Source organism: Urocitellus parryii, chromosome 10 (assembly GCF_045843805.1).
Source record: "Urocitellus parryii isolate mUroPar1 chromosome 10, mUroPar1.hap1, whole genome shotgun sequence".
Lineage (NCBI taxonomy): Eukaryota > Metazoa > Chordata > Mammalia > Rodentia > Sciuridae > Urocitellus > Urocitellus parryii.
Genome location: NC_135540.1, coordinates 76789445 through 76813476, shown reverse-complemented (window position 1 = coordinate 76813476; position 24032 = coordinate 76789445). Strand labels below are relative to the sequence as shown.

The following is a 24032-nucleotide window of genomic DNA, read 5'->3' as shown; positions in this document are numbered from 1 at the left end:
AAGATACTAAAGTAAGTAAATTGCAAAGTGCAAATCAGTTTACCATATTTTCCCCAGACATCTCATCCTCTTCTTAAAAGGAATGCCATGTAATAAATACTATCTTGAGTAAATAAAGCAAAGACCCCCTAATGGTTGTCACTTAACTACTTCCAGGGTTTATTTACTCTTTAAGCATTCCATAATAAGTCTGTCATTATTTGTAGGAAGGAATAACTGTCTTTTATTTCAGAATTGGAGGTCAAACATTCCTCTGTTATTCTCATGCTGCTATGCCCTTTCACACTTTCTACCTAACAGTTCCATTAGAGCTGGGGCAAAGGGCAAAGGCTATACAAGAGAAACCAAATTAAATACCTGTTAGCAGGTTTAGCATTTAAAAGTTAAAATCAAATACATCATTTATCAATTATATACAGAAATAAATTTGTCCATATAAAGGATATAAATTAAGTTTCATTATGCTATTTAACGTTTCCTAGAAAGCATATATAACATCCTACTTAATGATCAAAATAAAATATGCATGTGTGTTTGTGGTATCTCAAAATTATATCTTAAAATTATAATTTGGGATCAACAAAAACTACAATTTGGGTTGAGCAAAATTTTCCAGGTAGGAAACAGAAGCTTACAAAGACATCAATCAACTAGCTAGCTAGCTTAATTTCTTTTCAAAATTACACAAAACAGATTCATGCTAGATCAAAACTACATTATTCCAAGCATTTTAGTTTGAGTTTGGTTTATGTATACATTTATTTTCCCCAATAGAACAGACACTGAATGTCACTCAAAATATGGAGAGCTACACCAGCTTTGATTACTTGAAATATGATATTTAAACTATTTTTTAGAAATATCCTATTCCTAAAATGAAACTTAGCATTTACCCAGATTTTTTAGAAACATTCTTACTTGCCTTCCACTTTTGATTAAAAAATTTTCCAATCATTTAATATACTTCTAGATTAAGTATAGACACTAAGTATGCCCTCAGACTTCAGACAAAGTAACTTCTCATTTAATTTTAATCCAGATTTCCCCTGAAAAGAAGAACTTCATATTTAAACATAATGGGAAAAAAGGACCTCAGGAAGCAATCACATCTCATTATAGATGCTTCTCAACTTATGATAAGGTTATATCCCAAAAAACTCATAAATAAAAAATTCATAAATGGGAAACTCATAGAATATACTAACCTACAACACATCACAGCTCAGCAACATGGTACACTGTAGAGTTATCAGTGTTTCTCCTCAAGATCATGTGGCTGTCTGGGAGCTGTGGGTCCCGGCTGCTGCCCAGAATCCAGAGAAGGTATCATACCACATACAGCTGGCTTCAGAAAAGATTAAAATTAAAAATTCAAAGTGCAGACTCTACTGAATATGTACCTCGCCCAGAATCCAGAGAAGGTATCATACCACATACAGCTGGCTTCAGAAAAGATTAAAATTAAAAATTCAAAGTGCAGACTCTACTGAATATGTACCTCATTTGCACCACTGTAAATAGTAAATTGAACCATCATAAAGTGGGAACCATCTGTGATATTTAAGGCAAGTGGTTAAGAATTTAATATAATTATATTTGAAGAATATATAATTACATTTTAAAAAATGGATCAAGAATTTCAACATATGTTTCAAGGATAATAGTGATTACTTGTTAAAGTACTAAACACAATTATATATGTACTTGAAGGAAGATAAGAAGGAACAGTGATCATGAAACTTAAACTGTGTTAGGTAATCACAGTTTACAGTTTTTTAGGCTTTGAAAATAATCCTCTACAAAACGTGGTAATAAGACCAGTGGAAGATTGACAGAAAAACAAAGAGACCAAGGTATAGCCATAAGCATTTAGAAACAGACCCACATATGTACTGAGAATCTAACATGAGAACAGAAGATAATGGTATAGAGAAACTCACTAATTTTAGAATAAAATTAAACTTGCCTCCTGCCCAAAGCCACTTACAAAAGGAAGCTCAAGATAGATTAAAAACCAAATATGAGAGGTACATTATACAGTTAATAGAAGAAACATATACAGATATCTTTATGAATTAAGTAAGACTTTCTAATACATAAATTCAAAATTACACAAAAATAAACTGATGAATATAATTGCACCAAAATTAAATATCCTGGCTCAGGAAAGAACAATGAACCAACTAAAAAGAGGAAACACAATGGAAGAAGATACTTGAAACATTTAAAACGGACAACATAGAAATTACAATTTACACAGAATTCCCAAATCTACAAGAAAAATATAGCAATCCTGAGGGGGGCAAAAGGCAGACGATGTAAGACATCAAGAGATGTTTTAATTGAGTTGGTAATTAGAGAAATGCAGATCAATAAGGAAAAGCTACTATTTTAATACCTATTAGATTAGCAACAATCAGAAAGCTGGAGAATTCCAAATTCTTAGACATAGGAACAGGAACCACATATATGTCAGATGGGAAAATAACTGGTAAAGGATCTAAAAGGCACCCTACCCTTACATTGTTCAGAATCTTGTATTCTACTGCTAGGTCTGTATCCCAAGGAAACTTTTTCAAGGTAAGGAACCTGTTTACTATATTGGGTGTTAGATAACCTAATCTAATCATACCATACCATACCATACCATACCACACCACACCACACCACACCAGATGTTCACTATGCTGTTATTTGTGGTGCTTCGGACTTAAGAGGGTTCATCACAGAGAAAGGGAACAGAAAAAATAGAATTGATAACATAATCATGGATAGTTATTTGAAATTACGCATTTCACCTCTATTTATGATGGATACACCTTAAAAATATATCGATGAGTGAAAGGAACTAAGAAACAGGGTGGAATATATATTGTCATGGTAATATATATTATAATATCATTTTGAGAAATAAAAACACATGTTAAAAAACATTTCAGGGTTATACAAAATTACATACAAGAGGACGTGAGGGGAAAGGGAAAAACAGTACAAGGGGGAAGAATGGATTACAGTAGTGGGGGTAGAGAGAGAAGAGGGGAGGGAGGGGAGGGGAGGGGGGATAGTAGAGGATAGGAAAGGCAGCAGAATACAACAGACATGAGTTTATCAATATGTAAAGCAATGAAGTGTAACTGATGTGATTCTGCAAGCTGTATACGGGGTAGAATGGGAGCTCATAACCCGCTTGAATCAAAATGTGAAATATGATATATCAAGAACTATGTAATGTTTTGAACAACCAACATTAAAAAATAAATTAAAAAAAAAGAACACACATATTAGACACAATGACATATTATGCCAACCATTCATTAAATGAATAGCTTTTTGTTTGTTTGTTTTTGTTACCAGAGATTGAATCGAAAGGTACACCATTGAGCCACATCCCCAGCCCCTTTTATTTTTTATTTTGAGACAGGGTCTCTCACTAAATTGTCTCTCACTAAATTGCTGAGGCTGGCTTTGAACTTGCAATCCTCCTGCCTCAGCCTCCTACGCCACTGAGATTAAAAGGGTTTGCCACTGCACCAGGCCAAAAGTATAGCTTTTTAAAGGAAATAAACATATGCAATACTTCTGAATTTAGTTAACCATTGTGTTATCTAAGAATATATTTGCACTAGACAACTAAAATTAAATATTTAAATACCAACCAATTTATTTCTTAAATTAATCCCAATTGCACCACACTTAAATCAGATATATGTATTTTTACTAACATGATTCTCAGTTATTTCTAATTTTTATTGCTTTTCATTCTTTGACATTAAAAATTCCCTTAAAAGAAATATTATGTAGCAACTCAGCAAGTAACAAAACAAAAAAATTACACTGGTAGAAACACTTAGCTGAAAATTTTTTGTTGTTGTTTTATTTTGTTTTGAATGTTTGTGACCGTTAAGAGTGGCACAAACAAAAATAAATTCCAGACAGACTTCTCTGTCCTCTCGGGGAGGAGGAAATGACTCTCTCAGCCAGTGATGATAACTTGGCAAGTATCATAATCCTTCAGGGAATAGAATATGGCCAATAGATCCCAGAGAGGGAAAGGCCAGACAAGTCAACTTCCCTCAGCTCCAGAAAGATCTCTGGCATGAGAGAGAAAAGAGGAAACAAAGCAGAGTTTTTTATAACATCAAAACAAACTCTAATTTTTAATGACAAGATAAATAAGATTTCTTCTAATCCTCAGACAAACCTACCCATAATCTCCAACAACAACAAAAATGTCACTTTGGGAATATCAAGATATCTCTAGAGTATTCAATTACCTAGATTTGGCTTTAACAAAAAGACAGCAACTTTCTATTAGTATTCTGGAGTCATTACAACTTTGGCATGATTTTCCATGCTCTCTGCGGCTATACAGTTAAGAACTGTGTCTCAGATAGCGACTTTTACATTTATAATATTCTGAAACATGAGTAATTTATAAGATTGTAGATACTGCTAGGTAGTCCATGAAGTAGAGTGGTGAAAATCAACAACAGCACATGTGGCATTTACCATTTGCTAGGAAATGACAACTCATTTAAAACAGACATGATACCTAAGCTCATGGAGTCTAAAGTCTGGGTAGCAGCAAAGATAATGAAGGTTGATAGAGGCTGTGCACATTATACCAGAGAAACACAAGAAAGACTAGGGAAAAGTACAGCAAGGAAACCTCTGGCTACAGGGAGGAAAGAAGTGTCAGGAATCTTGTTTACAAGATTTTCAACAACAGAAGAAAACAAATGGACTTCACTGGGTGATCCTCAGATCATTCCAGCCAGTCAGGGTTTTTTTGTTGTTGTTGTTGTTGTTGTTGTTTTGGTTTGGTTTTTAGCTTTGTTCTCAGCACACATTAATTATTCACACACAAACTTCTCCACCCATTGGTTTATCTTTCCAAGTAAAAACACCAGCCATTCTGCCCTTGAATCATTTTAAGAGTCTAAAGGGACAGCATCAACAATTAGTAGCTAGGGCTGGAGCTAACAGTTGAGGAACTCCTGTTTCCTGCCTCTGAGTCAGTTTTCATCTACAAAATACAGAATTAAGGTCCACAGCCATGTATGATGCAATTGTTTTGAATGAAATTGATTTGTTTTTTCCAAGTATAAAATAGCATAATACCTACTGTATAGATGAATAAACAAACTCAAAGAGGTTAAAAGAAACTTGTCCAAAAGATCCAATAACTACCATTAGCTAAAATTTGAATTTAAGATATAAAACTCCAAGTCCAGTTCTCTTCTTATTATATGGAAGCTGACTCTTTGACTTCAAGAAATAAAAATTAGTTAAAAGGAATGGTGGTTTTATTTCCCAGTGATTCCTAGGAAAGACTATTTGCTCTTCCCTAAAACAACTAAAATATTTTTTTAAATATAAAACCTATGTTTACTTTCTGTATCTTTCACCAAGGGTGTAACCAGACTGGCAACAAGAAATATGACTCATGAGTAATATCTTGGCAGAGAATTCTTAGTATCTCTAGGTACATCTGATACGGGAAATGTTATATATATTTAAGCACATTTCCTTTTCTTTTGAAAGTTTCCTATTCTCTTTGGTTTAAATCTTCCCCTATTCTAACATTCTGCCTCAACCCCAACATGGAACAGTATTCAGTTTAGTAAGGAAATAATTCCTAGGCAGAATATGTCCCAGAAAAATCCAAATAAAAAAGTATCATCAGAATTTAAACACAAAATTATATGTTGTAACTTAATGAGTTCTAAGTAATTTCCTCAAAAATGAGAAAATTAGATAATAACCTTAGGAAAAACATCACTCCAGGCAGGGTGTGATGGCACACACCAGTAATATAAGCTATTGACATAGGAGGATTTCAAGTTCAAAGTCAGCCTGGGCACCTTAGCAAGACCCTGTCTGAATAATAAAAGGGATGGGAATGTGACTCCTGGTATAGTACTTATCTAACATGCATGAAGCTCTAGGTTTAAACCCTCATACTGGGGGAAAATAAACAAACAAAAATAACACTCCAACATCAATGATAACTATTAACCTTATTCAAAAATGATCTCCCTGACTTACATAAATAAATAAATTCAGGTTTCGTGAAATATTTTCCTTGTATATTCACTACAAATACAAGGAGTTTTTTTTTTCCCCCCTCTTTTATCTAGGGCACTTTACCTTTTGCTACTCATATCAATTCAAAACAGCTCACAAAAGCTAATGGCTAAATTTTCAGAAATTTTGGAGAGCCAGTTGTCAAATACTAATAGCTAGAAAGCAGCCAAGGTGAGAATGCTTATACCACAGCAATCACCAGCAAATGCTATAATCCAGGGTTTTCCTCCCCCTGGTCAGCAGGATTATAAACATGTTAGTATACTACTGTGGCAGGCCACACTGACACTTTAGGAGATTATATTATATTTGCCTCATTATGTCTCTTCATTATTCTCTTTAAATTCTGATGTTTATGCATTTGTTTATTTAATTTTCCCTAAAGGTCAGGACTTGGAAATATTTTACTGCAAAGAGTTAAGATATTATCACTAAGGACCTAAATAAAGAATATTTTTCACCAAAGTATTCTTATAGGAAACATCCCTGAATCCTTATCTGATTGCCTTGATTTCATATAGTTTGCTACTTTAAAGGCAATGTCTCTATTCCTTGTCATGTTAAGAACACATTTTTATTCCCTTCTGTGACTGTTTTGCTTGTGGCTCATACATGTATTTCTCATAAAATATAAATGTGCATAATATCAATACTAAAATACCTGTAGTTTTTCTCTAGGCAAATAATCAATTGTATACAATGCTATATATTCACAGATACTTTAGCATTTAGCTATAAATTGGTGTCATGCTATAAAACAAGAGGGTGAAACTGATTAGTCCCTTTTTTCCGAATAAGAAATGAAGAGGTTGTGACTTCTCTAAAGGCAATGAGGACTAAGTAGGACAGAAGGTTTAAATGGTTTCAGTGTGATGTAAGTGGTTGAATTCACAAAAATGCTGTATTACAAGGACAAGCAGAAGACTACCAAGAGTAAAACAGGTGGTGGCAAAAGGGTCCACTCACTATTTGTGTGATTTTAGGAAAACTAAGTAAATCAAACTACCTTCACTGGTAAATGGAGATAAATATAGTACTGACTTTAGAGTATTCACAATGTCAAAATACATGCAATGTGACTAACACATCATGGGCAATCAATGTTTAGTTACAACATGATCAAAATTAGTTATAGCTAAACCACTGAGTCTGAATTGGTATTAAGGAAAAAGAAAAAAAGGCCAGTGTGTAGCTCAGTGATAGAGCACCTGCCTAGCATGAGTGAGGCCCTGCATTCAATTCCCAGCACCATAAAAAACTTTTTTAAAATGGAAAAAAAGATAAATCATTTTAAGGAACAAGGAGATAATATGTTTCAAATTCTTATGATCAAAGTATGATAAATATTGTGAGAGTGGAGCAATATATCTATTCTAAATTGCTTCTGTAAAGTGCTTGCTAACAAAGGTTATAAGGCAAAATAGGGTTTCCACACTCAAGTAAATTCTAGTTGCAATTTGGCTTCAGCCAATCAACCTCATCTTCCTAAGCTTTGAAAGGCAGAGTGAGGCAGAGAGCACACAATGACAAATACATCTTTAAGCTGCAGTGTTAGACAAAGATCCCAGTATCCAATAATTACTCTGCTGGCTGCTGAGTGGCAGGGTGTGCCACTTGTTTGGCTGGTCATATTACTTGCAGCATGGCTTCAAAGCAAGCAGCAGTAGAGGTAGCTTCCTAAAGTGACACCAAGTGTGTTTTAGAGCAAGGTTGGCAAGCTTTTCTGTTAAAGGTCAGATAATAAATATTTTGCCATGTAGTTTCTATTTCAACTACTTACCAATATCATTATAGTATGAAAGCAGCCACATATACAAATGAGTAACATCATGTAAATGAGTAAGTATGGCTGTGTTCTAAAACTATGTATGGTCACTGAAGTTTGAATTACATTTAATTTTTAGGTACCACAAAACATTTTTCTTCTTTTTATTTTTTCAAATATATAAAAATGTAAAAACTATTCATAATGCAGGGGACATACATATCAGTGACAAAATGGTTTTGCCTGCACTCTCCAGTTAGCCACCCCTACAAGTCTGCTAATCCACCCAGAAAGCAGCAGCTTCCTTCCAGCTCTATGGTGTACACTGGGAGAGATTTTTAAAGTTCAGCCTAAAATATGTTTCTGCAGTCCTTGCTTGCCTTCCATGATTACATAAGCCATTGATACCCTGTAATAAGTACCTTCCTGCTTAATCTGGCTACAATAAGTTCTGTTCTCTGCAACTCTATTCTGACTGATTAACAGTGCTACACATATATAAGTACTTTCTGTTTTCAACCAGAAAAAAAAAATCCTCATTCTGGCATTTATCTTTTAGGTATACTCAGCAAAATATTCATTTATAAATTAAATTTAAATGCTTTATAAAAACATGATGTTAACATTTAAAAATAAAATACAAAAGAAAGTTTAATAGTAAGTTTAATAATAGAATGTTGTGTCAGCTACTCAGGAGGATGAGACAAGAAGATCACAAATTTGAGGCCAGCCTATGGCCAAAGAACACAATAAAACCCTGTTTAAAAAACAAAAATCAAACCAAAACAAAGAAACAAACAAACAAAAAACCCTACACCTACCTGATTCCCATGAATCTTTAAAGCAGAGAATCATGATAAAATAAGAAAATCCTTGATTAATAATTTGCAAGTATTCAATGCATATAAACCATAAAAACATAAAAATATGTAATCAAAAAGGAAAACTGTTCACTTCCTTTAAATAACTAGGAAACCTACATTAGATTACAGAGTGAAAAAGCAGAAGACAGGTGAACTCCTATGAACATTCTGCCTATAGAAAGTCTATTTTCTTTTGCTTTTAATGGAGCATAATGACATGTCTAAAGTCTATGATGGTTCTAGACAATCTTAACAAATATCTTAAGAACAGTATAATCTCAGAGCACCACAATCATGTCTGTTCATGTAGTAATCAAATTAAGGCAGATGTTCACATCAATAGCACAACATTAATCTTTCCTGCAAGGCACACTGGAGAATAACCCCAGAAACAGAAATTGTACAAAGGTGATTTGGAAAAATGGTCTTCAAATATATTCTGTTTGCCATTTCTAATTTAGAATAATTAGGTTATCACCTTTAAAATTTTTCTATTGATATTGAATGCATTTTAACCTGAGTTTAGAGATAAAAAGGACATCATTATAAGTATTAACAGTTCTAAATAAAATGACACAGCATGCTTTTGAGTATATTTATGGAACTAAATACAAAATCAGTCACCATCCTACAATGTATTAAAAAAAAACTAACTTAAATAAGAGAGTTAAATTATTTTGAAATCAGACTTCAGCCATCATATAAAAGTGTGTATGCATGTCATCTCCAAAGATAAAGGACAGCTAGAAAAAAAATAACAGCATAATTTTCATACTAAAACAAGCAACTATCATTCTTTAATAATAAATATCAAATGTTCAAATATTTATCTCATATCATTGTTTTTTGTGGTTATTTTATATGAATAAAGATCAAAACAAGGATCTTGTGCTGTTGGCTGACAATTCTTTTCATAGAATTCTCAGTTTACATCTGGTACAGGAATTCTGTGCTAATGGAAGACCTGCATGTATGTTCATGTGTTACTTTAATAATTTATTTAACAAATATTTAGTATGTGACCATTATATGCTAAGCAATGTTTAAGTTGCTAGGAACAGAGTGGAATAGAAATTTACTAAAACTTATGTCCTTTCGAAGCTTAGATTCTAATGGGGGAGAGGAAAAAAAAGAAATTAATATGTGCCTGGTGGTGAGATGGCCATAAGCTTTGAAAGCAAAATGTTTCCAGGGCTGCGGTTTAAGTTTGCAAAGTGAAGGAATGCTTCTTGGAGGAGTTAACATCAAAAGAGAAATGCTGAACTATGCTTAAGACTTTCTATGGGAAGGAAATTCCAGGCTGAAGGACAAGCAAAACCAAAGACTCATGATTGGCCTGGCTAGACTTATGATGAAGCCAGTGCTGCTGAAGCAGAGTGAGAGAAAGTGTTAACTTGCAGATAGTCTGCGCTGTGAGAGTCAGTGTTTATTCTTCTTAGCTGCCTGGCATCAACTGATGCCAAGAGCATAGCTCTGTACTCTACCTCCTCTACTTTGTCACTTCTTCACTCTGTTATCAGCAGGAGTAAAAACAAAAGAAAGACACATCTGTGTCTTTTCCTGCAGTCTCACCTTGCCTGCCACTGGCAGTACCTATACCACCTGTAAAAGAGTTCTGTGCCATGTTTATGACCTGTAGATATTTATACACTTTCTTAATTTGTTCTCAAATTCTGGGTGTTCACTGCAATTTTTCCAGTCTGAGTCTTAGGACTAATTTTCTTCTCACTAATGTTAAAAGATTTCTTCCCTATTCTTTTAGTTATGTTCAATTAGTATCAGGAAGAAGAATGGAATACAAATGCCTTCATTCAACCGTCTCTAAATGCAACTATTTTCCTTATCTACTATAGGGTGTTGGAATATGTATATCTATAGATGGGTAGAACTTAAATTTCTCAATTTATTTATTTTCTACTCTCTAGATTTTCTTTTTTTAATGTTTATCTTTTAGATGTAGTTGGACACAATATCTTGATTTTATTTATTTTTATGTGGTGCTGAGGATCAAAATCAAGGCCTTGAACATGCTAGGTGAGTGCTCTACCGCTGAGCCACAACCCCAGCCCAGTCTCTAGATTTTCATATTTGAAAATCTGTGAAATTCTTGACCACCAAGATCGACAGACTTATAACTATTGTTTTAAATCCTTTTAGCACAGAATTGACTCTAAATACTGGAGTACTGTATCTATTAAAAAATATAAACTTGAAAATCAAAATAAATTTCTACCATAATCTTACATTCAACCTATGAAATGTTAACAGCAAATAATATCAATATCCAAATGAAAATTCAGTAAAGAGAATAAGTAAACATCAAAACACCTCAATATATTTTAAATAAATACAATATTATTACTTTCAAGCACATAAGCTCTGGTTATATTGATAAAAGCTTTCTTTGGTTTCTGCTTTGAATAATACTTAAATTATCTTATATTTACTACATAAGTGATTTTCATGAAAAGCATTCTTCTGCATCATCTGAAGTTACTTTAAAAAATGTCAACACTTAAAAAGGTGAACATATTCCTCAGTCTCTATTATAGAGCAAACCAGTAAACCCTTTATGATGAATATAAAATTTAGTCTCACCAAAAACACTGAATTAGTGAGCTCAAATAATTATAAAGCAAGGATATAAAAATATGTACGTGTTAACTTTTATTTTCTTATTCAATCAGTAACACTTTTTGCATCTAAGTACTCTATTATATACCAGTAATAGAAAAATAAATGGATCATAGGGGCTTATGGTCAAGCTAGGATATAACACAAGCACCATGATAAATGCTATAATAAATAATAATACACAAGTAAATGAGATGCTATGAAGACAGAGAAGAGGCTGTGAAGCAGAATCAAAGAAGAGGAAAGTGTTAACTCGAACCATCAATACAGAAGGTGACACTTGAACTAAATCTTGGAAACTGAACAGAAGTTCATTCAGCTGACAATGGGCTGGACTGTATTTCTAGCAAACAGACTGTATGTGTACAGAGCAAAAATCACAAGACATGCTGCTGTGTTCTAAGTAGTTCAGCACAGAAAGAACACAGAGTGAACTTGAGGAAATGCTACAGAAGAGACTTGTATAAAGTAGTCACAGCAGCTCACAGAAGGCCTCACATATTAGACTAACAAAATCATATAAAAGAGAAGAGAAATATATGTTGAGAAAATATTTGAAGCACAGTGAGAAATATGCGACAGATGTATTTTAATGATGCTTCAGTGACAAAGGTTGTGCCAGTGGGAGTAAGGGTGGGCATAGTGCTGTGAGAGAACACAAGTAATGTCACTAACACAGGATTAACAATCTGGGAACTGGTCTTTCAGTCTTTTACGATCAAAGGAAAAGATGAAGAGGATTCCAGCTTGTGTGACTACAAGAATGTCAGTGCCATTAACTAAATTGGAATAGTATTTATTCTAGGAATTAGTGTGAAAGACAAAAACAGACAAATTTGGCCAGGGAGAAATAAATAGGTCATGAGAAAATGTAAAGCAAAATAAAACCCAGGCCTTGGGTTTGAAAGAGAAAAAGCAGATGGATGCACCTATATAACACATTCAAAACAAATCAACACAGACCCTTGATTTCTAGGACTGTGAGGCTGTTTTTTGTTTTCCAAATAGAATAGACTACAAACATGCTGATAATAATTTAAAAGTGATTTAGCCATTGAAAAAATTTGCCATTTAGTATAAGCATGGATATTAAAAGACACAGTGAAAGTAAAAATCTTTTATCAAAAGCACTGAATTTGTGAATTCAAATAATTATAAAGCAAGAGGTCCAATTCTCTCCCCATGACCATCATCACTAATTTCTTGAATAGCTTTATAAACACAAGCTGTGTGTAAACATGTGGGTATGTGTAAAATACATAGCCTCCTTTAAAAAGCCTATTAAAAATATAATTCTCAAGAAGATGGACCATAAATTTCCAAAATAATATACTAGCCAAATTTATAATAGTAGTGCTATACACCAAGTCAATTTAAAAAGCCTTCTACTCATAAGTAATTTAAAGTCTTAATTTATCAATAATTTCAATGTACTAAAGATTAAAAATAAAACCCCACTAGTTTCTCTTCCCATAAACTGACCTTTAGGGCACTCCTTGGGTAACAGGTTCTGAATGTGAGCACAATAGGGCCCATTCCCTTGCTGGTACTTTACTCAAGACTTGAAATCTGGGCTCCAACTAGAAAGGGGAGGGGGAAAAATCATAAATTAGTCTTTGATTCAGAATACTTTGCTCCATACAGATAGCGTAGCTTCATTAATTATCTCATATTTAAGGGATTTTCAACCCTGGCTAGATTCTACAATCAACTAGGGAGTTTTAAAAAACACTCTTGATGCCAGAACCCACCCATTCAAATCAGAATCTGTAGGGCTGGAGTGCCAGCATGGCTACAGAAGGTCCCCAATTGACTATAACATGCATCTAGAGTTAAGAATCACAGTCATAAAAATGTAAGATCATATTTTATGAAGGTCACACTTAATAATTATAAATTATAATAATTATCTGTTATTAGCAATGTTCAAGTATGGGATATGCAATTTAAAAATACTTGGGGGAAACTGGCTCTAAATCACCAAGAGTGTTACTAAAGCAAGACAAAGTGACACTGGAATTTCCACAATATAGCACTCAACAGCTATTCATCTCACACTGTCTGGACAAGTCTAACAGCTAAAGACAAATCTATTATAGATGGTGTATATGGAACAAACACGGCCAAATACTGAAAACTTAAATACTCAAAATGCCCCTGAATAACAAAGAGGCTACACATTCAGAGGTAAAATTTAACTGAACAGTCAAAATAAAATGACTACTGCTTAACTGTAAACAACCCGAAGTGAGGTAAATGAATCAAACTCCGAATAAGATGTCTTTTATAGGGATTCTAACTTAAAGGGTATGGAAAAGCTTAAGCCTAGATTGTACCACATGGCAACCACTATCTATATGTGGCTATTTAAATATTAATTCAAATTAATTTAATTATATAAATAAAAAATCTAGTTTCTCAGTTGTAAGAGTCACATTTGAAACATGGTTAGTAACTATTGTGTTGGACAAAACCGATATAGAACATTTCAATATTGCAGAAAGTTATATTGGACAGACTGTCTTGAGATTAAATTAATATCTGAAACTTATGGATACACACGTTCTAGGAAAATGATCTTTGACTTTTATTTGATGATCCAAGAAGATTATGTTAAACTGTCAAACTAACACTTCAATTGCCTATGGCCAAGTCACTACAAGGTAGGAAAGCGCTTGTTTTCCAAAAACGTTACCTCTTAAAAAACAGAAACAAACAAAAAAACACATACCATTATCAATAGTAACACTTCCCACCCCTGGACACAATTATTCAACATCACATCAAGACAAGCTGGACTACTATTAGTATAAAATGTTCTTCCCAACTCCCTGAAGTTAAGATGTTTCTGGGTCTTTATTGCTTTTTCAGAAAAGAAAAAATAAATCTAAGCAGATTATACCTCCTTTGCTTTATTCATCAACTCCATTTTATTAGCTATTGGTAATGTTTTGCCTTCCTTTTAATTCCAAATCCTGGTTTTCGTGTTAAGGGAACCACAACAAATTTTACCATCTCACAGGCAAACACAAACAGCAATCTTCCAAGAATTCCAAGGATATTTGCTGTGTATAAACCCAAGATTTAACAGTTGAGTTGCCATCAGCATCATGAGCTTGTGCAAAACAAAGACATGATTCTGCAGTTGAACTCCTATTATGGATAAACACTCCAAGTGTGGCTTGTGCTGAAAAGGTCTAGCTTTGACCAATGAAACAGATGATCTGCCTGCTTTCATATACAGAAGAGTAGCTGCTCTGAGAACAGCTATCTGGGGAAGATTCCTCTCTGCTTCTAAGATGTGCCTTGTTACCACATCCTCTGCAGGTGAAGGACGCTGTATATTCACATGGTGGAAAAGTGGAAGAGTAAGAGACAAATGCTGTAGTGAAGAATTTTATAAGGACCATCATCCATTCCCCAGGGAAGAGACCTCATGGCCTCACCACCTCTTAACTACCATCAGAGTGGACATTAGTTTCAACCTGGGAGTTCAATAGCAGATAGTTCAAAAAACAAAACAACTAAAAAGGAAACAAGCTCTACAAATTCAGAGCAAAGAATGCGAGTTTGCCAAGAAAGCTCAGATCAGAAATTGTGAGCTGGGTCACTATACTCTTTTGAGTTTTGGTCTAATTTTTTAAAAATTTATTTCTTACATATCTTGGTCTAATTTTTGATTTGCTATAGGGCAATAAATCAATAAACCAGTGTTTCTCTGTGATTTTTTTTACACAGTTTGACAGACTGATATCACAGAGGGGTGAATATACAGTCCTGAATGCAATATTTTCCCTGTCAAACATGACACACTACATGAAGAAATACTGCAATTCAAGTTATCTCAGAATATCTTCACTCTACTCTCCAGATTAGCCATAAGTATAAAGGTGTGGTTTATATCATGGTTGTCAGCCCTTTTCACAAACTCAAGTTTTCTCACTCTGCTCTCAAAGCTCTTTCCCATCTGCAAGCTATCAAGAAAATCTGGCATCTTACTCCATGTACACACTGTGAGCTTCTGATACATGTCTGAGCTTTGCACGCAGGCTGCAATTTTCTTTTGGCGAGCAGGCCTACAGAATACCCATCAGAAATCTGAAAACTGTCACTCTGAATTATTAAAAAAGAAATCTGGTAAATACAATATAATAATGAGAGAAAACAAGAATAAGGGCTTGGTATTTTCACAGGATTAATAATAAAAGCAATTTATAAATTACTTACATATTTTATAATCCAGTGAGTTGTTTAAAAAAATTAAACATTAAAAACTAGAAAAAAGTTAAGATCTCTGTAAAAGCTTCTATTGTGTATAATTCACAGATTAACTCTCAAGTTAAAATATACACCTAATCTTTTGAAAATCATAAATATCCACAATAAAGTTTTCTAAGGAATCTCCATACTGCTTTCCAGAGTGATTACACCAATTTGCAGTCCCACCAGCAATATATGAGTGTTCCTTTTTCACCACATCCTCATCAACACTAATTGTTGTTTGTATTCTTAATAATTGCCATTCTGACTGGAGATGAAATCTATAGTAGTTTTGATTTGGATTTCTCTGATTGCTAGAGATGTTGAACATTTTTTCATATATTTGTTGATCGACTGTATCTTAAAGTCAAGAATCAAATATTTTCTCTCATATGCAGAAGCTAGAACAAAGTAAGAAAAAACAGCAGGAGTCGTGGGAATCCCATGAAAATAGAAGGGAGATCAATGATGTAGAAGAAGGGGGAGAGAGCAGAGACTAGAAAAGGGAGTAACTGCAGAAGAAAATTGACCAAACTATGCTATGCACACATATGCATATACCATAGTGAATTCTATCTTTGTCTATCTATAAAGAACCAATTTTAATAAAAACAATAAATAAACAGAACAAAGACCGACAAGAAGGGGAACAGAGGATGGAAGGAGAGGTGGAAAAGTGTAATAACTGGGAATTGAAATGGAGCAAAATTTATCCAAACGTAAAATATGTCCAAATGAACTCTATAACTATAATGTAGTATTAAAAACATTAAAATTGTGCATTAATAAAGTAAAGAAAATGACATTGGATAGTCTCCCAATTTTTTAATCATTATTGAGTCTGAAATGACACAAAATCAGTTAGATATTTTTCACATAAAAAAAGCCTAAACAGTCAATCTGGTCTGGTTGTAAGAGTTTGTCACTGCTAACTCCTTACTGAACACATTCCTCCCCAAGTATCAGCGATTTTCTTTTTTGAAGTCCCTGAAGAATTTATGCAAGTGGATTATTTCTGGTTCTAAAATAAAAGTGACATGTAACATTAAATTAAAGGATCATTTGCTTGAAATGTAAATAATTGGTCTTTTTTATTCTGGTATTCTTTCTGTAATCAAGTAGGAAGTATGAAGTGATCATTTTTGTCTTTTTCTCCCCAATATATAATTTCCAAAGAAAATATAATAACAATCAAATAAGTAAAATTTTGCCATATTTAACATTACTTTTTCTTGCATAACTGCATCAGTATTCATTCTAAATTTGTAATTCTTTTTGAACTACTGCCAACTAAATCAAACTATTAAAAGCAGAATTTAAGCATATAAATATTTTTAAAGGAATACATTAAGAGTAATAAAATATCCAGTTAAAAATAACTCATTTTGCAGTAATCAAAAACATGTAGTATTGGCATAAAACTGGCCATAAAGACCAATGAAATAGAACAGAGAACCTAGATAAAACCCTCACATGGTATTGCAAATTAATTTTCAACAAAGGGAAGGGACAGTCTCCTCAAAATAAAATGTTACTGATAAAACTGAAATATCCACATGTAAAAATTAACTTAAGGACTAGGCATGTTGGTAGCTCAGTGATAGATACTCACCTAGGATCTACAAGGCCCTGGTTTTGACTCCACAAAAATATATACATACATACATACATACATACATACTTATATATATAAGCAAACAGGGAAAAATAATAGGAATTAGGGAAGAATAGATGAGCAGGTCTTGAGGAAAATTAAAGATTTTGGTATATCAAAGGACACTATCAACAAAGGACATTATCAACAGAAAAAAAAAGACAAAACAAGAGCAAGTCTTTGTAACTTCTATGCCTAATAAGGGCTTAACATCCAGAGTACATAAAGAACTTCTACAATTCAACAACAAAAAGACAAATCAATTTAAAAATGAAAAAAGGAATAGACATTTCACCAAAGAAGACACATACATATAGCCTGTGAGCACAATAAAAAAAAATGCTCAATATTATCTACTCACTGAGGAAATGCACATCAAAACCTCAATGAAATACCATCTCATATTCTCCAGAATGACTACAAACCAAACAATGGAAACTAACAGGTGGCTAGCCAGGATATAAAAAAGGTGAAATCCTTGTGTTTTACTGGTGGTATGTAAAATGTATCTGTCACCATGAAAAACAAGTTTTGTGGTTCTTCAAAAAGTTAAATAGTTATCATATGATGCAGTAATTCTGCTTTCTAACCAACTAAAAACAGGGTCAAATGGTGGTTCCATTACCAATTTTCTAAGAAATCTCCATACTGCTTTCCATATTGGCTGTACCAATTTGCAGTCCCACCAGCAGTGTATGAGAGTTCCTTTTCCCCCACATCCTCACCAATACTTATTGTTGTTTATATGCATAATAGCTGCCATTCTGACTGGAGTGAGATAAATCTTAGAGTGGTTTTGATTTGCATTTCTCTAATTGCTAGTGATGATGAACATTTTTTCATGTGTTTGTTGACTGATTGTACATCATCCTCTGAGAAGTGTCTCTTCAGGTCCTTGGCCCATTTATTGATTGGGTTATTTGATTTTTGGTGTCAGGTTTTTTCAGTTCTTTATATACCTTAGTGATTAGTGCTCTATCTGATGTGTGAGGGGTAAAGATTTGCTCCCAAGATGTAGGCTCCCAATTCACCTCACAGATTGTTTCTTTTGTTGAGAAGCAACTTTTTAATTTCACTCCATCCCAATTATTAATTCTTGATTTTAATCCTTGTGCCACAGGAGTCTTATTAAGGAAGTTAGGGCCTAATCTCACATGATAGAGATTAGGGTCTACTTTTTCTTCCATTAGAAGCAGTGTCTCTGGTTGTATTCCTAAATTCTTGAACCATTTTGAGTTGAGTTTTGTGCTTGGTGAGAGACAGGGGTTTAATTTCATTTTGTTGCATATGGATTTTCAGTTTTGCCAGCACCATTTGTTGAAGAGGCTGTCTTTTCTCCAATACATGTTCTTGGCACCTTTGTCTAATATAAGATAATTGCAGTTTTGTGGGTTAGTCTCTATGTCCTCTATTCTGTACCATTGGTCTACCAGTCTGTTTTTGGTGCCAATATCATGCTGTTTTTGCTATTATTGCTCTGTAGTACAGTTTAAGGTCTGGTATAGTGATGCCACCTGCACCACTCTTCCTGCTAAGGATTGCTTTAGCTATTCTGGGTCTCTCCATCCCTCTCCTCGGTCTATACCCAAAGGACTTAAAAACAGCATACTACAGGGACACAGCCACACCAATGTTTATAGCAGCACAGTTTACAATAGGTAAATTGTAGAATCAACCTAAATGCCCTTCAATAGATGAATGGATAAAAAAATGTGGCATATACACACAATGGAATATTACTCAACAATAAAAGAGAATAAAATCAAGGCATTTGCAGGTAAATGGATGGAGTTAGAGAAGATAATGCTAAGTGAAGTTAGCTAATCCCCGCAAAGAGAAGATAATGCTAAGTGAAGTTAGCTAATCCCCGCAAAAAACAGGTGCCGGACGTTTTCTTTGATATAAGATATAATATATATGTGTGCATATATAAGGAAGCTGATTCATAGTGGGATAGGGAGGGGAAGCATGGGAGGAATAGACAAACTCTAGATAGGGCAGAGGGGTGGGAAGGCAAGGGAGGCGGCAGTGGGTAATTAATGGTGGTTGAATGTGATGATCATTATTATCCAAAGTATGAGAACACAAATTGGTGTAAGTATACTATGTATACAACCAGAGATATGAACAATTGAGCTCTAAATATGTAATAAGAGTTGTAATGCATTCTTCTGTTATATATAAATAAAAATATGTAAAAAACAAACGAAAAAAAGAACTAAAACAGGGAATCAAATATGTATAAATGTAAATCCATATAAATATATATACATATATGTGGGTGCATATAATATATATATATGTATATAAATCAATGTTATTAGCAGCACTTTTCCCAATAGCAAAAGGTGGCTATAACCCAAGTGTCCATCAACAGATAAATGCATAAATAAAATGGGATACAAACATACAATGGAATATTAATCTGCTACTTAAAAAAATAAGGTTTTGATATATGCTACAACATGGTTGAACTTTGAAAACATTATACCAAGGGAAAACACCCAGATACAAAACAATAAATGTTTTATGATTGCGTTCACATGAAATATCTGAACTAGGTAAATTCACAGAGACATAAAGTGGAATAGATGTTATTAAGGACCAGAAGAGAGGGAGAGCAATGGGGAATTATTGCTCAATGGGTACAACTTTCTGTTTGGGATGATAAACTTCTAGAAATAAATAGATGTAATGATTATAAAACACTCTAAAGGAAAAAAAATGCCACTGAGTTATCCATTTAAACATGGTTAAAAGTTGCGATTTTTAGGTCATCTATATTTTATCACAATATTTTAGAAAATAAAGCATCTAAGATTGAATATTATTCCTGAAATATAGAATTTATCTAAAACCTATCATAACAAAAATTTCAAACCAACATACCCTGACACAGTGCTAACTTCAAAATTCATATACAACATTAAAATAAAGCATCCAATTTCCTGACCACATTAAAGGAGAGGCCTATAAATGAAATTAGAAGATTTTTATTTTGATAGCCTGAACTTGACATTCAAGCCAAGTGAAACTCACAAACCCTCCACAGAAATAATAGCCAAGTTCACTGCAGGGTTTAGGTATTTAGTTCTCTGTTTTTACTTTATTTCTATTTCCATATCTAGAATTCTCCTTACACCAGTTTAAAAATGAGACTCCCCAGAGAAAAATATGTGCACTCATATTTTAACAATCAAAACTGAAAAATAAAAGAAAAACAACACCAGAAACCTGTAGAAATTCTAGGTAGTAGAAACTCTTAAGTGCACAAACCTCAATTAACATGAACTAAGGGGAAAAGGTCTTAATTATACAAAAACACACACCCCACATCTGTCTCATGTTTTTGGCAAGTGGTACAAAACTGATGACTTACCATGCTGTTCTCTAATCAAGAATGCTATTATATTCCACAAACTAATAAAAAATACCCTATTTCATAATAAACTAATCATGAAATTACAGTTGATGTTCCTAATCCTCAAAAGTGGAACCCTGTCATGTCTAGGAGCAAGTATTAATTATAAAATGTTCATGTTTTATTATCTGTCTGTCTGGCTAGCTGGCTATAAGAAAACCCTTTTTTGGTGGAAAGATATAATTTCAGAAACAGGATACAGATCATAAACTAAAAACAGAAAGACACAAAAATGACAGGTCAAGAAATGAAAACATCAGCAAGAGGTAGCATTTTAGTCCATCTAGGCAGTTCACAAAAGATAGGCACTGTAAAAATAATAATCAACACAGGCCTATGCAACAAGGTGCCCTGTGATTATAATAGTGCTTTCCATCCACTTCTTGTCAGAAACCAGTCTGTCTTCTAAGATCATCACCATTACTATTGTCAATGAAGAAAATGTGAACTTTACTTATAAAAATGATTTATAACCATTAGATAAGTTCACTGATTGATTTTCCTTCCTGCCTCTGTTAAAGTATTTTCAGAAGAATATTGGAATTCTCAGCATATGATTACTAAGTGACTGATCAGTTTCTACTTGAGCAGGAAGAAAAAAGTATTCTATATAATTCGAATGCAGTACTTCATCTGGATTTCAATGTATCAAGAATGTTGTTCCAAGTAGAATACAGGCCCTTAAAAATTAAATGAAATTAAGAAATCCCAGATTACTCTAGTAATCTCTAATCATTCTTTCAAATTAAACACAGACTCTTGATAAACTGAAAATTAATATACTAAATTAATAAAATAATTTCTGTGGAAGCTATCAAATGAAAGCAACATGATTTAGTTTTAAATAACTGTAGTACAAAGAAAATCCCATTAAGCAAATCAGAATTTATAAACATTTTCTGTGTTACATTTAGATTCTGGCTAGCAAATGTCAGTAAGTTGTCTTTTTAGACTAATTGATAAATGATGTTTGTTGGTTCTATTCTAATAACATTGAATGAGGAAAAAAGAAAACCAAGGTAAATAGTATAACCTTGACCTGAAATAAAAGATATAACTTAATTCATCAGTGAAGTCCTTTGAATTATTTCACTGATTTCATGGCAACATTATTAGTATCTGGTCTATTATTTTTCTCATCTTTTTTCTGTAAACTTTAGATTTGAAGAGATGGTGGAGTCACAGAAGCCTAAAGGAAGTTGGGTCTAGTGCCAAGACCACTAATAAAAGGCCAGAGAATCTGGGGGGTCAGTTAGTCAAAGTCTGCTAGGCCAGTCCAAACTTTCCTTTTTATAAAAATAATTCACAATAACTAGAAACCTACAATCTAGGACATTTGGCACAACGATGTTCAAGAATTGAAAATTACTGAAGCAACATGATAGGTCTATGAGGTTAACTATATGGATATTTGAAATTTTCTGTAATAAAAAGTTGAAAGTGAAATAAACAAATCTGCATATTGTGTAAATGAAATAGCAGATTTTCTGGCTTGGACTTTAAAATGTAAGACTGTAGAGTACTAACAATAGAACAGAGAGAATTATCCCCTTTTCTCTAGTATAGATAACTACCTCACTCCTTTCCTGTTATACAAAGCAAATTCATTTCTAGTTCATTATAGTTTTCTAACTATTACTCAAAAGTAATATAGGAATGAATCATTCATAACTGCGACTACAGAAAAATAACTTTGAATGGCAAAACTACCATGAACAAAGCTAGAAGACAAATGAGAAAATTAAAATATCTGCAATATATTTTACAGATAAAGAGCTAACACTCCCAACATACAAAGATCTTAATAACTAGAGTCCAAAATTCCTAAAAAAATGGAAAATGATGAAAAGAAATCTCCCTATATATCTGTATAGCTCTCTCTATATTTTTGGAAATCTGAAAAGATACTAAACTTCACTCATATGAAAACTATACCGAGATATTATTTCTTTGCTCTTCAACTTGATGAAAATTCAAAAGCTTGACAATACAGTCTCTTGGAGAGGATGTGGGGAAAAAAGCACTCTCAAGAACTGCTGGTACAAAAGCTAGACAGTACAACTCTACATAGGAAATATGATGATATCTAACAAAACTACATAAGCATTTATCACTTTGATCAAGTAATCTCACTCTAACATTTATCCAGAAGACTCAGCTCCAACAGTATAAGACAACACAAGATTACTGAGTTCAGCAGTGTATAACCATAAAATACTTGAAACTACTTGGATTACAGATAGAAGTCAGGACGAAAAAACTGGTAAACACACTCTCTCACATACACACACACACACACACACACACACACACACACATACACACACACACACACACACACACAAATAATAATGATCTCTATGAACTGATATGGCATGATTTCCAAAGTATACCTTTCAGTGAAAACAGCTAAATGGCAGTGCTTCAACAGATAGTATGCTATCTTTTATGTTGTGGGAAAAAAAGGAAATAAGAAAATATACATATCTGCTTATCAAAATAAAAAGAAACATTAGAAGGATAAACCAGAAACCAAAGTTGGTTATCTAATAGGGTAGGATGTTGTTTTTGTATTTTAATTTTTTAACAACACAGATGAAGCAATTCTAAAACTATCTGAGACAATACTCATTTAAAGCAAATGAGTAAAACTGTTGGTATTGTTGGAAACCATGTCCTCACAAGAGAAAAAGGGAGAATTAGAAGTACCAATGTGAATTCAATTTCTAAAAAAACAACAACCATGTTCATACATATATCCATTTAACATAAACATACACATGAATCGCATATACATATGTATATGTGTGTGTGTGTGTATCAAGACATATATTTTCTAGCTTTGTTCCCTGATGTGGCCCCCAAACAGATACTCAGCAGCAATGTACATAACAAGTGTCCAGATCTTGGTTTCTAATAGCATTCTCAAGTAGGAGAGACTGTGGCTCCTAGGGGAAATGACTGACTCCAATGTTGGGCATTAAAGGAACAAGTTGAGCCTTGTTCCTTATAAAGAATAAAAAAATGATGATAAGCTAAAAAAGAATGATGGTAGCATGTAAAAGGACACAGGAGCCAGCATGAAATAATCCCAATGATGACATCTGAAATATTGAAGGAAAGTAATAAACTGTTACCCATTGGGGGAAAAATAAGAAACCACAAATGCATACTAAATATAATTCAAATATACACAGATAACTAAAAGGGCTCTTATTACAGTAAAATACTAAATAATGACTGGTAAATGTAGAGGACAAGGTAAAATAGGAAAAAAAAATCACTTCACAACCCTAACAGTAGACTGATTCAAGCTAGTTTGATCAATGGAGTCTATATACAAAGGAT

At 33.4% G+C, this 24032-nt stretch overlaps 1 protein-coding gene across 2 annotated transcripts in view; it reads right to left on the bottom strand.

The window, feature by feature from the left end:
• Positions 1–24032, bottom strand: part of LOC113177471 (WD repeat and FYVE domain-containing protein 3) — a 238746-nt gene that overhangs the window by 168206 nt on the left and 46508 nt on the right. Inside the window, exon 1 of one of the 2 annotated variants that reach the window (XM_077803563.1) lies at positions 1206–1276. The exons of the other annotated variant lie outside the window; for it this stretch is intronic. Within the exon in view, the coding sequence (XP_077659689.1) occupies positions 1206–1216 (11 nt within the window). The 5' untranslated portion in view covers positions 1217–1276. Of the gene's footprint in view, positions 1–1205; positions 1277–24032 lie in introns of those variants that run through there. 2 annotated transcript variants of the gene reach the window in all.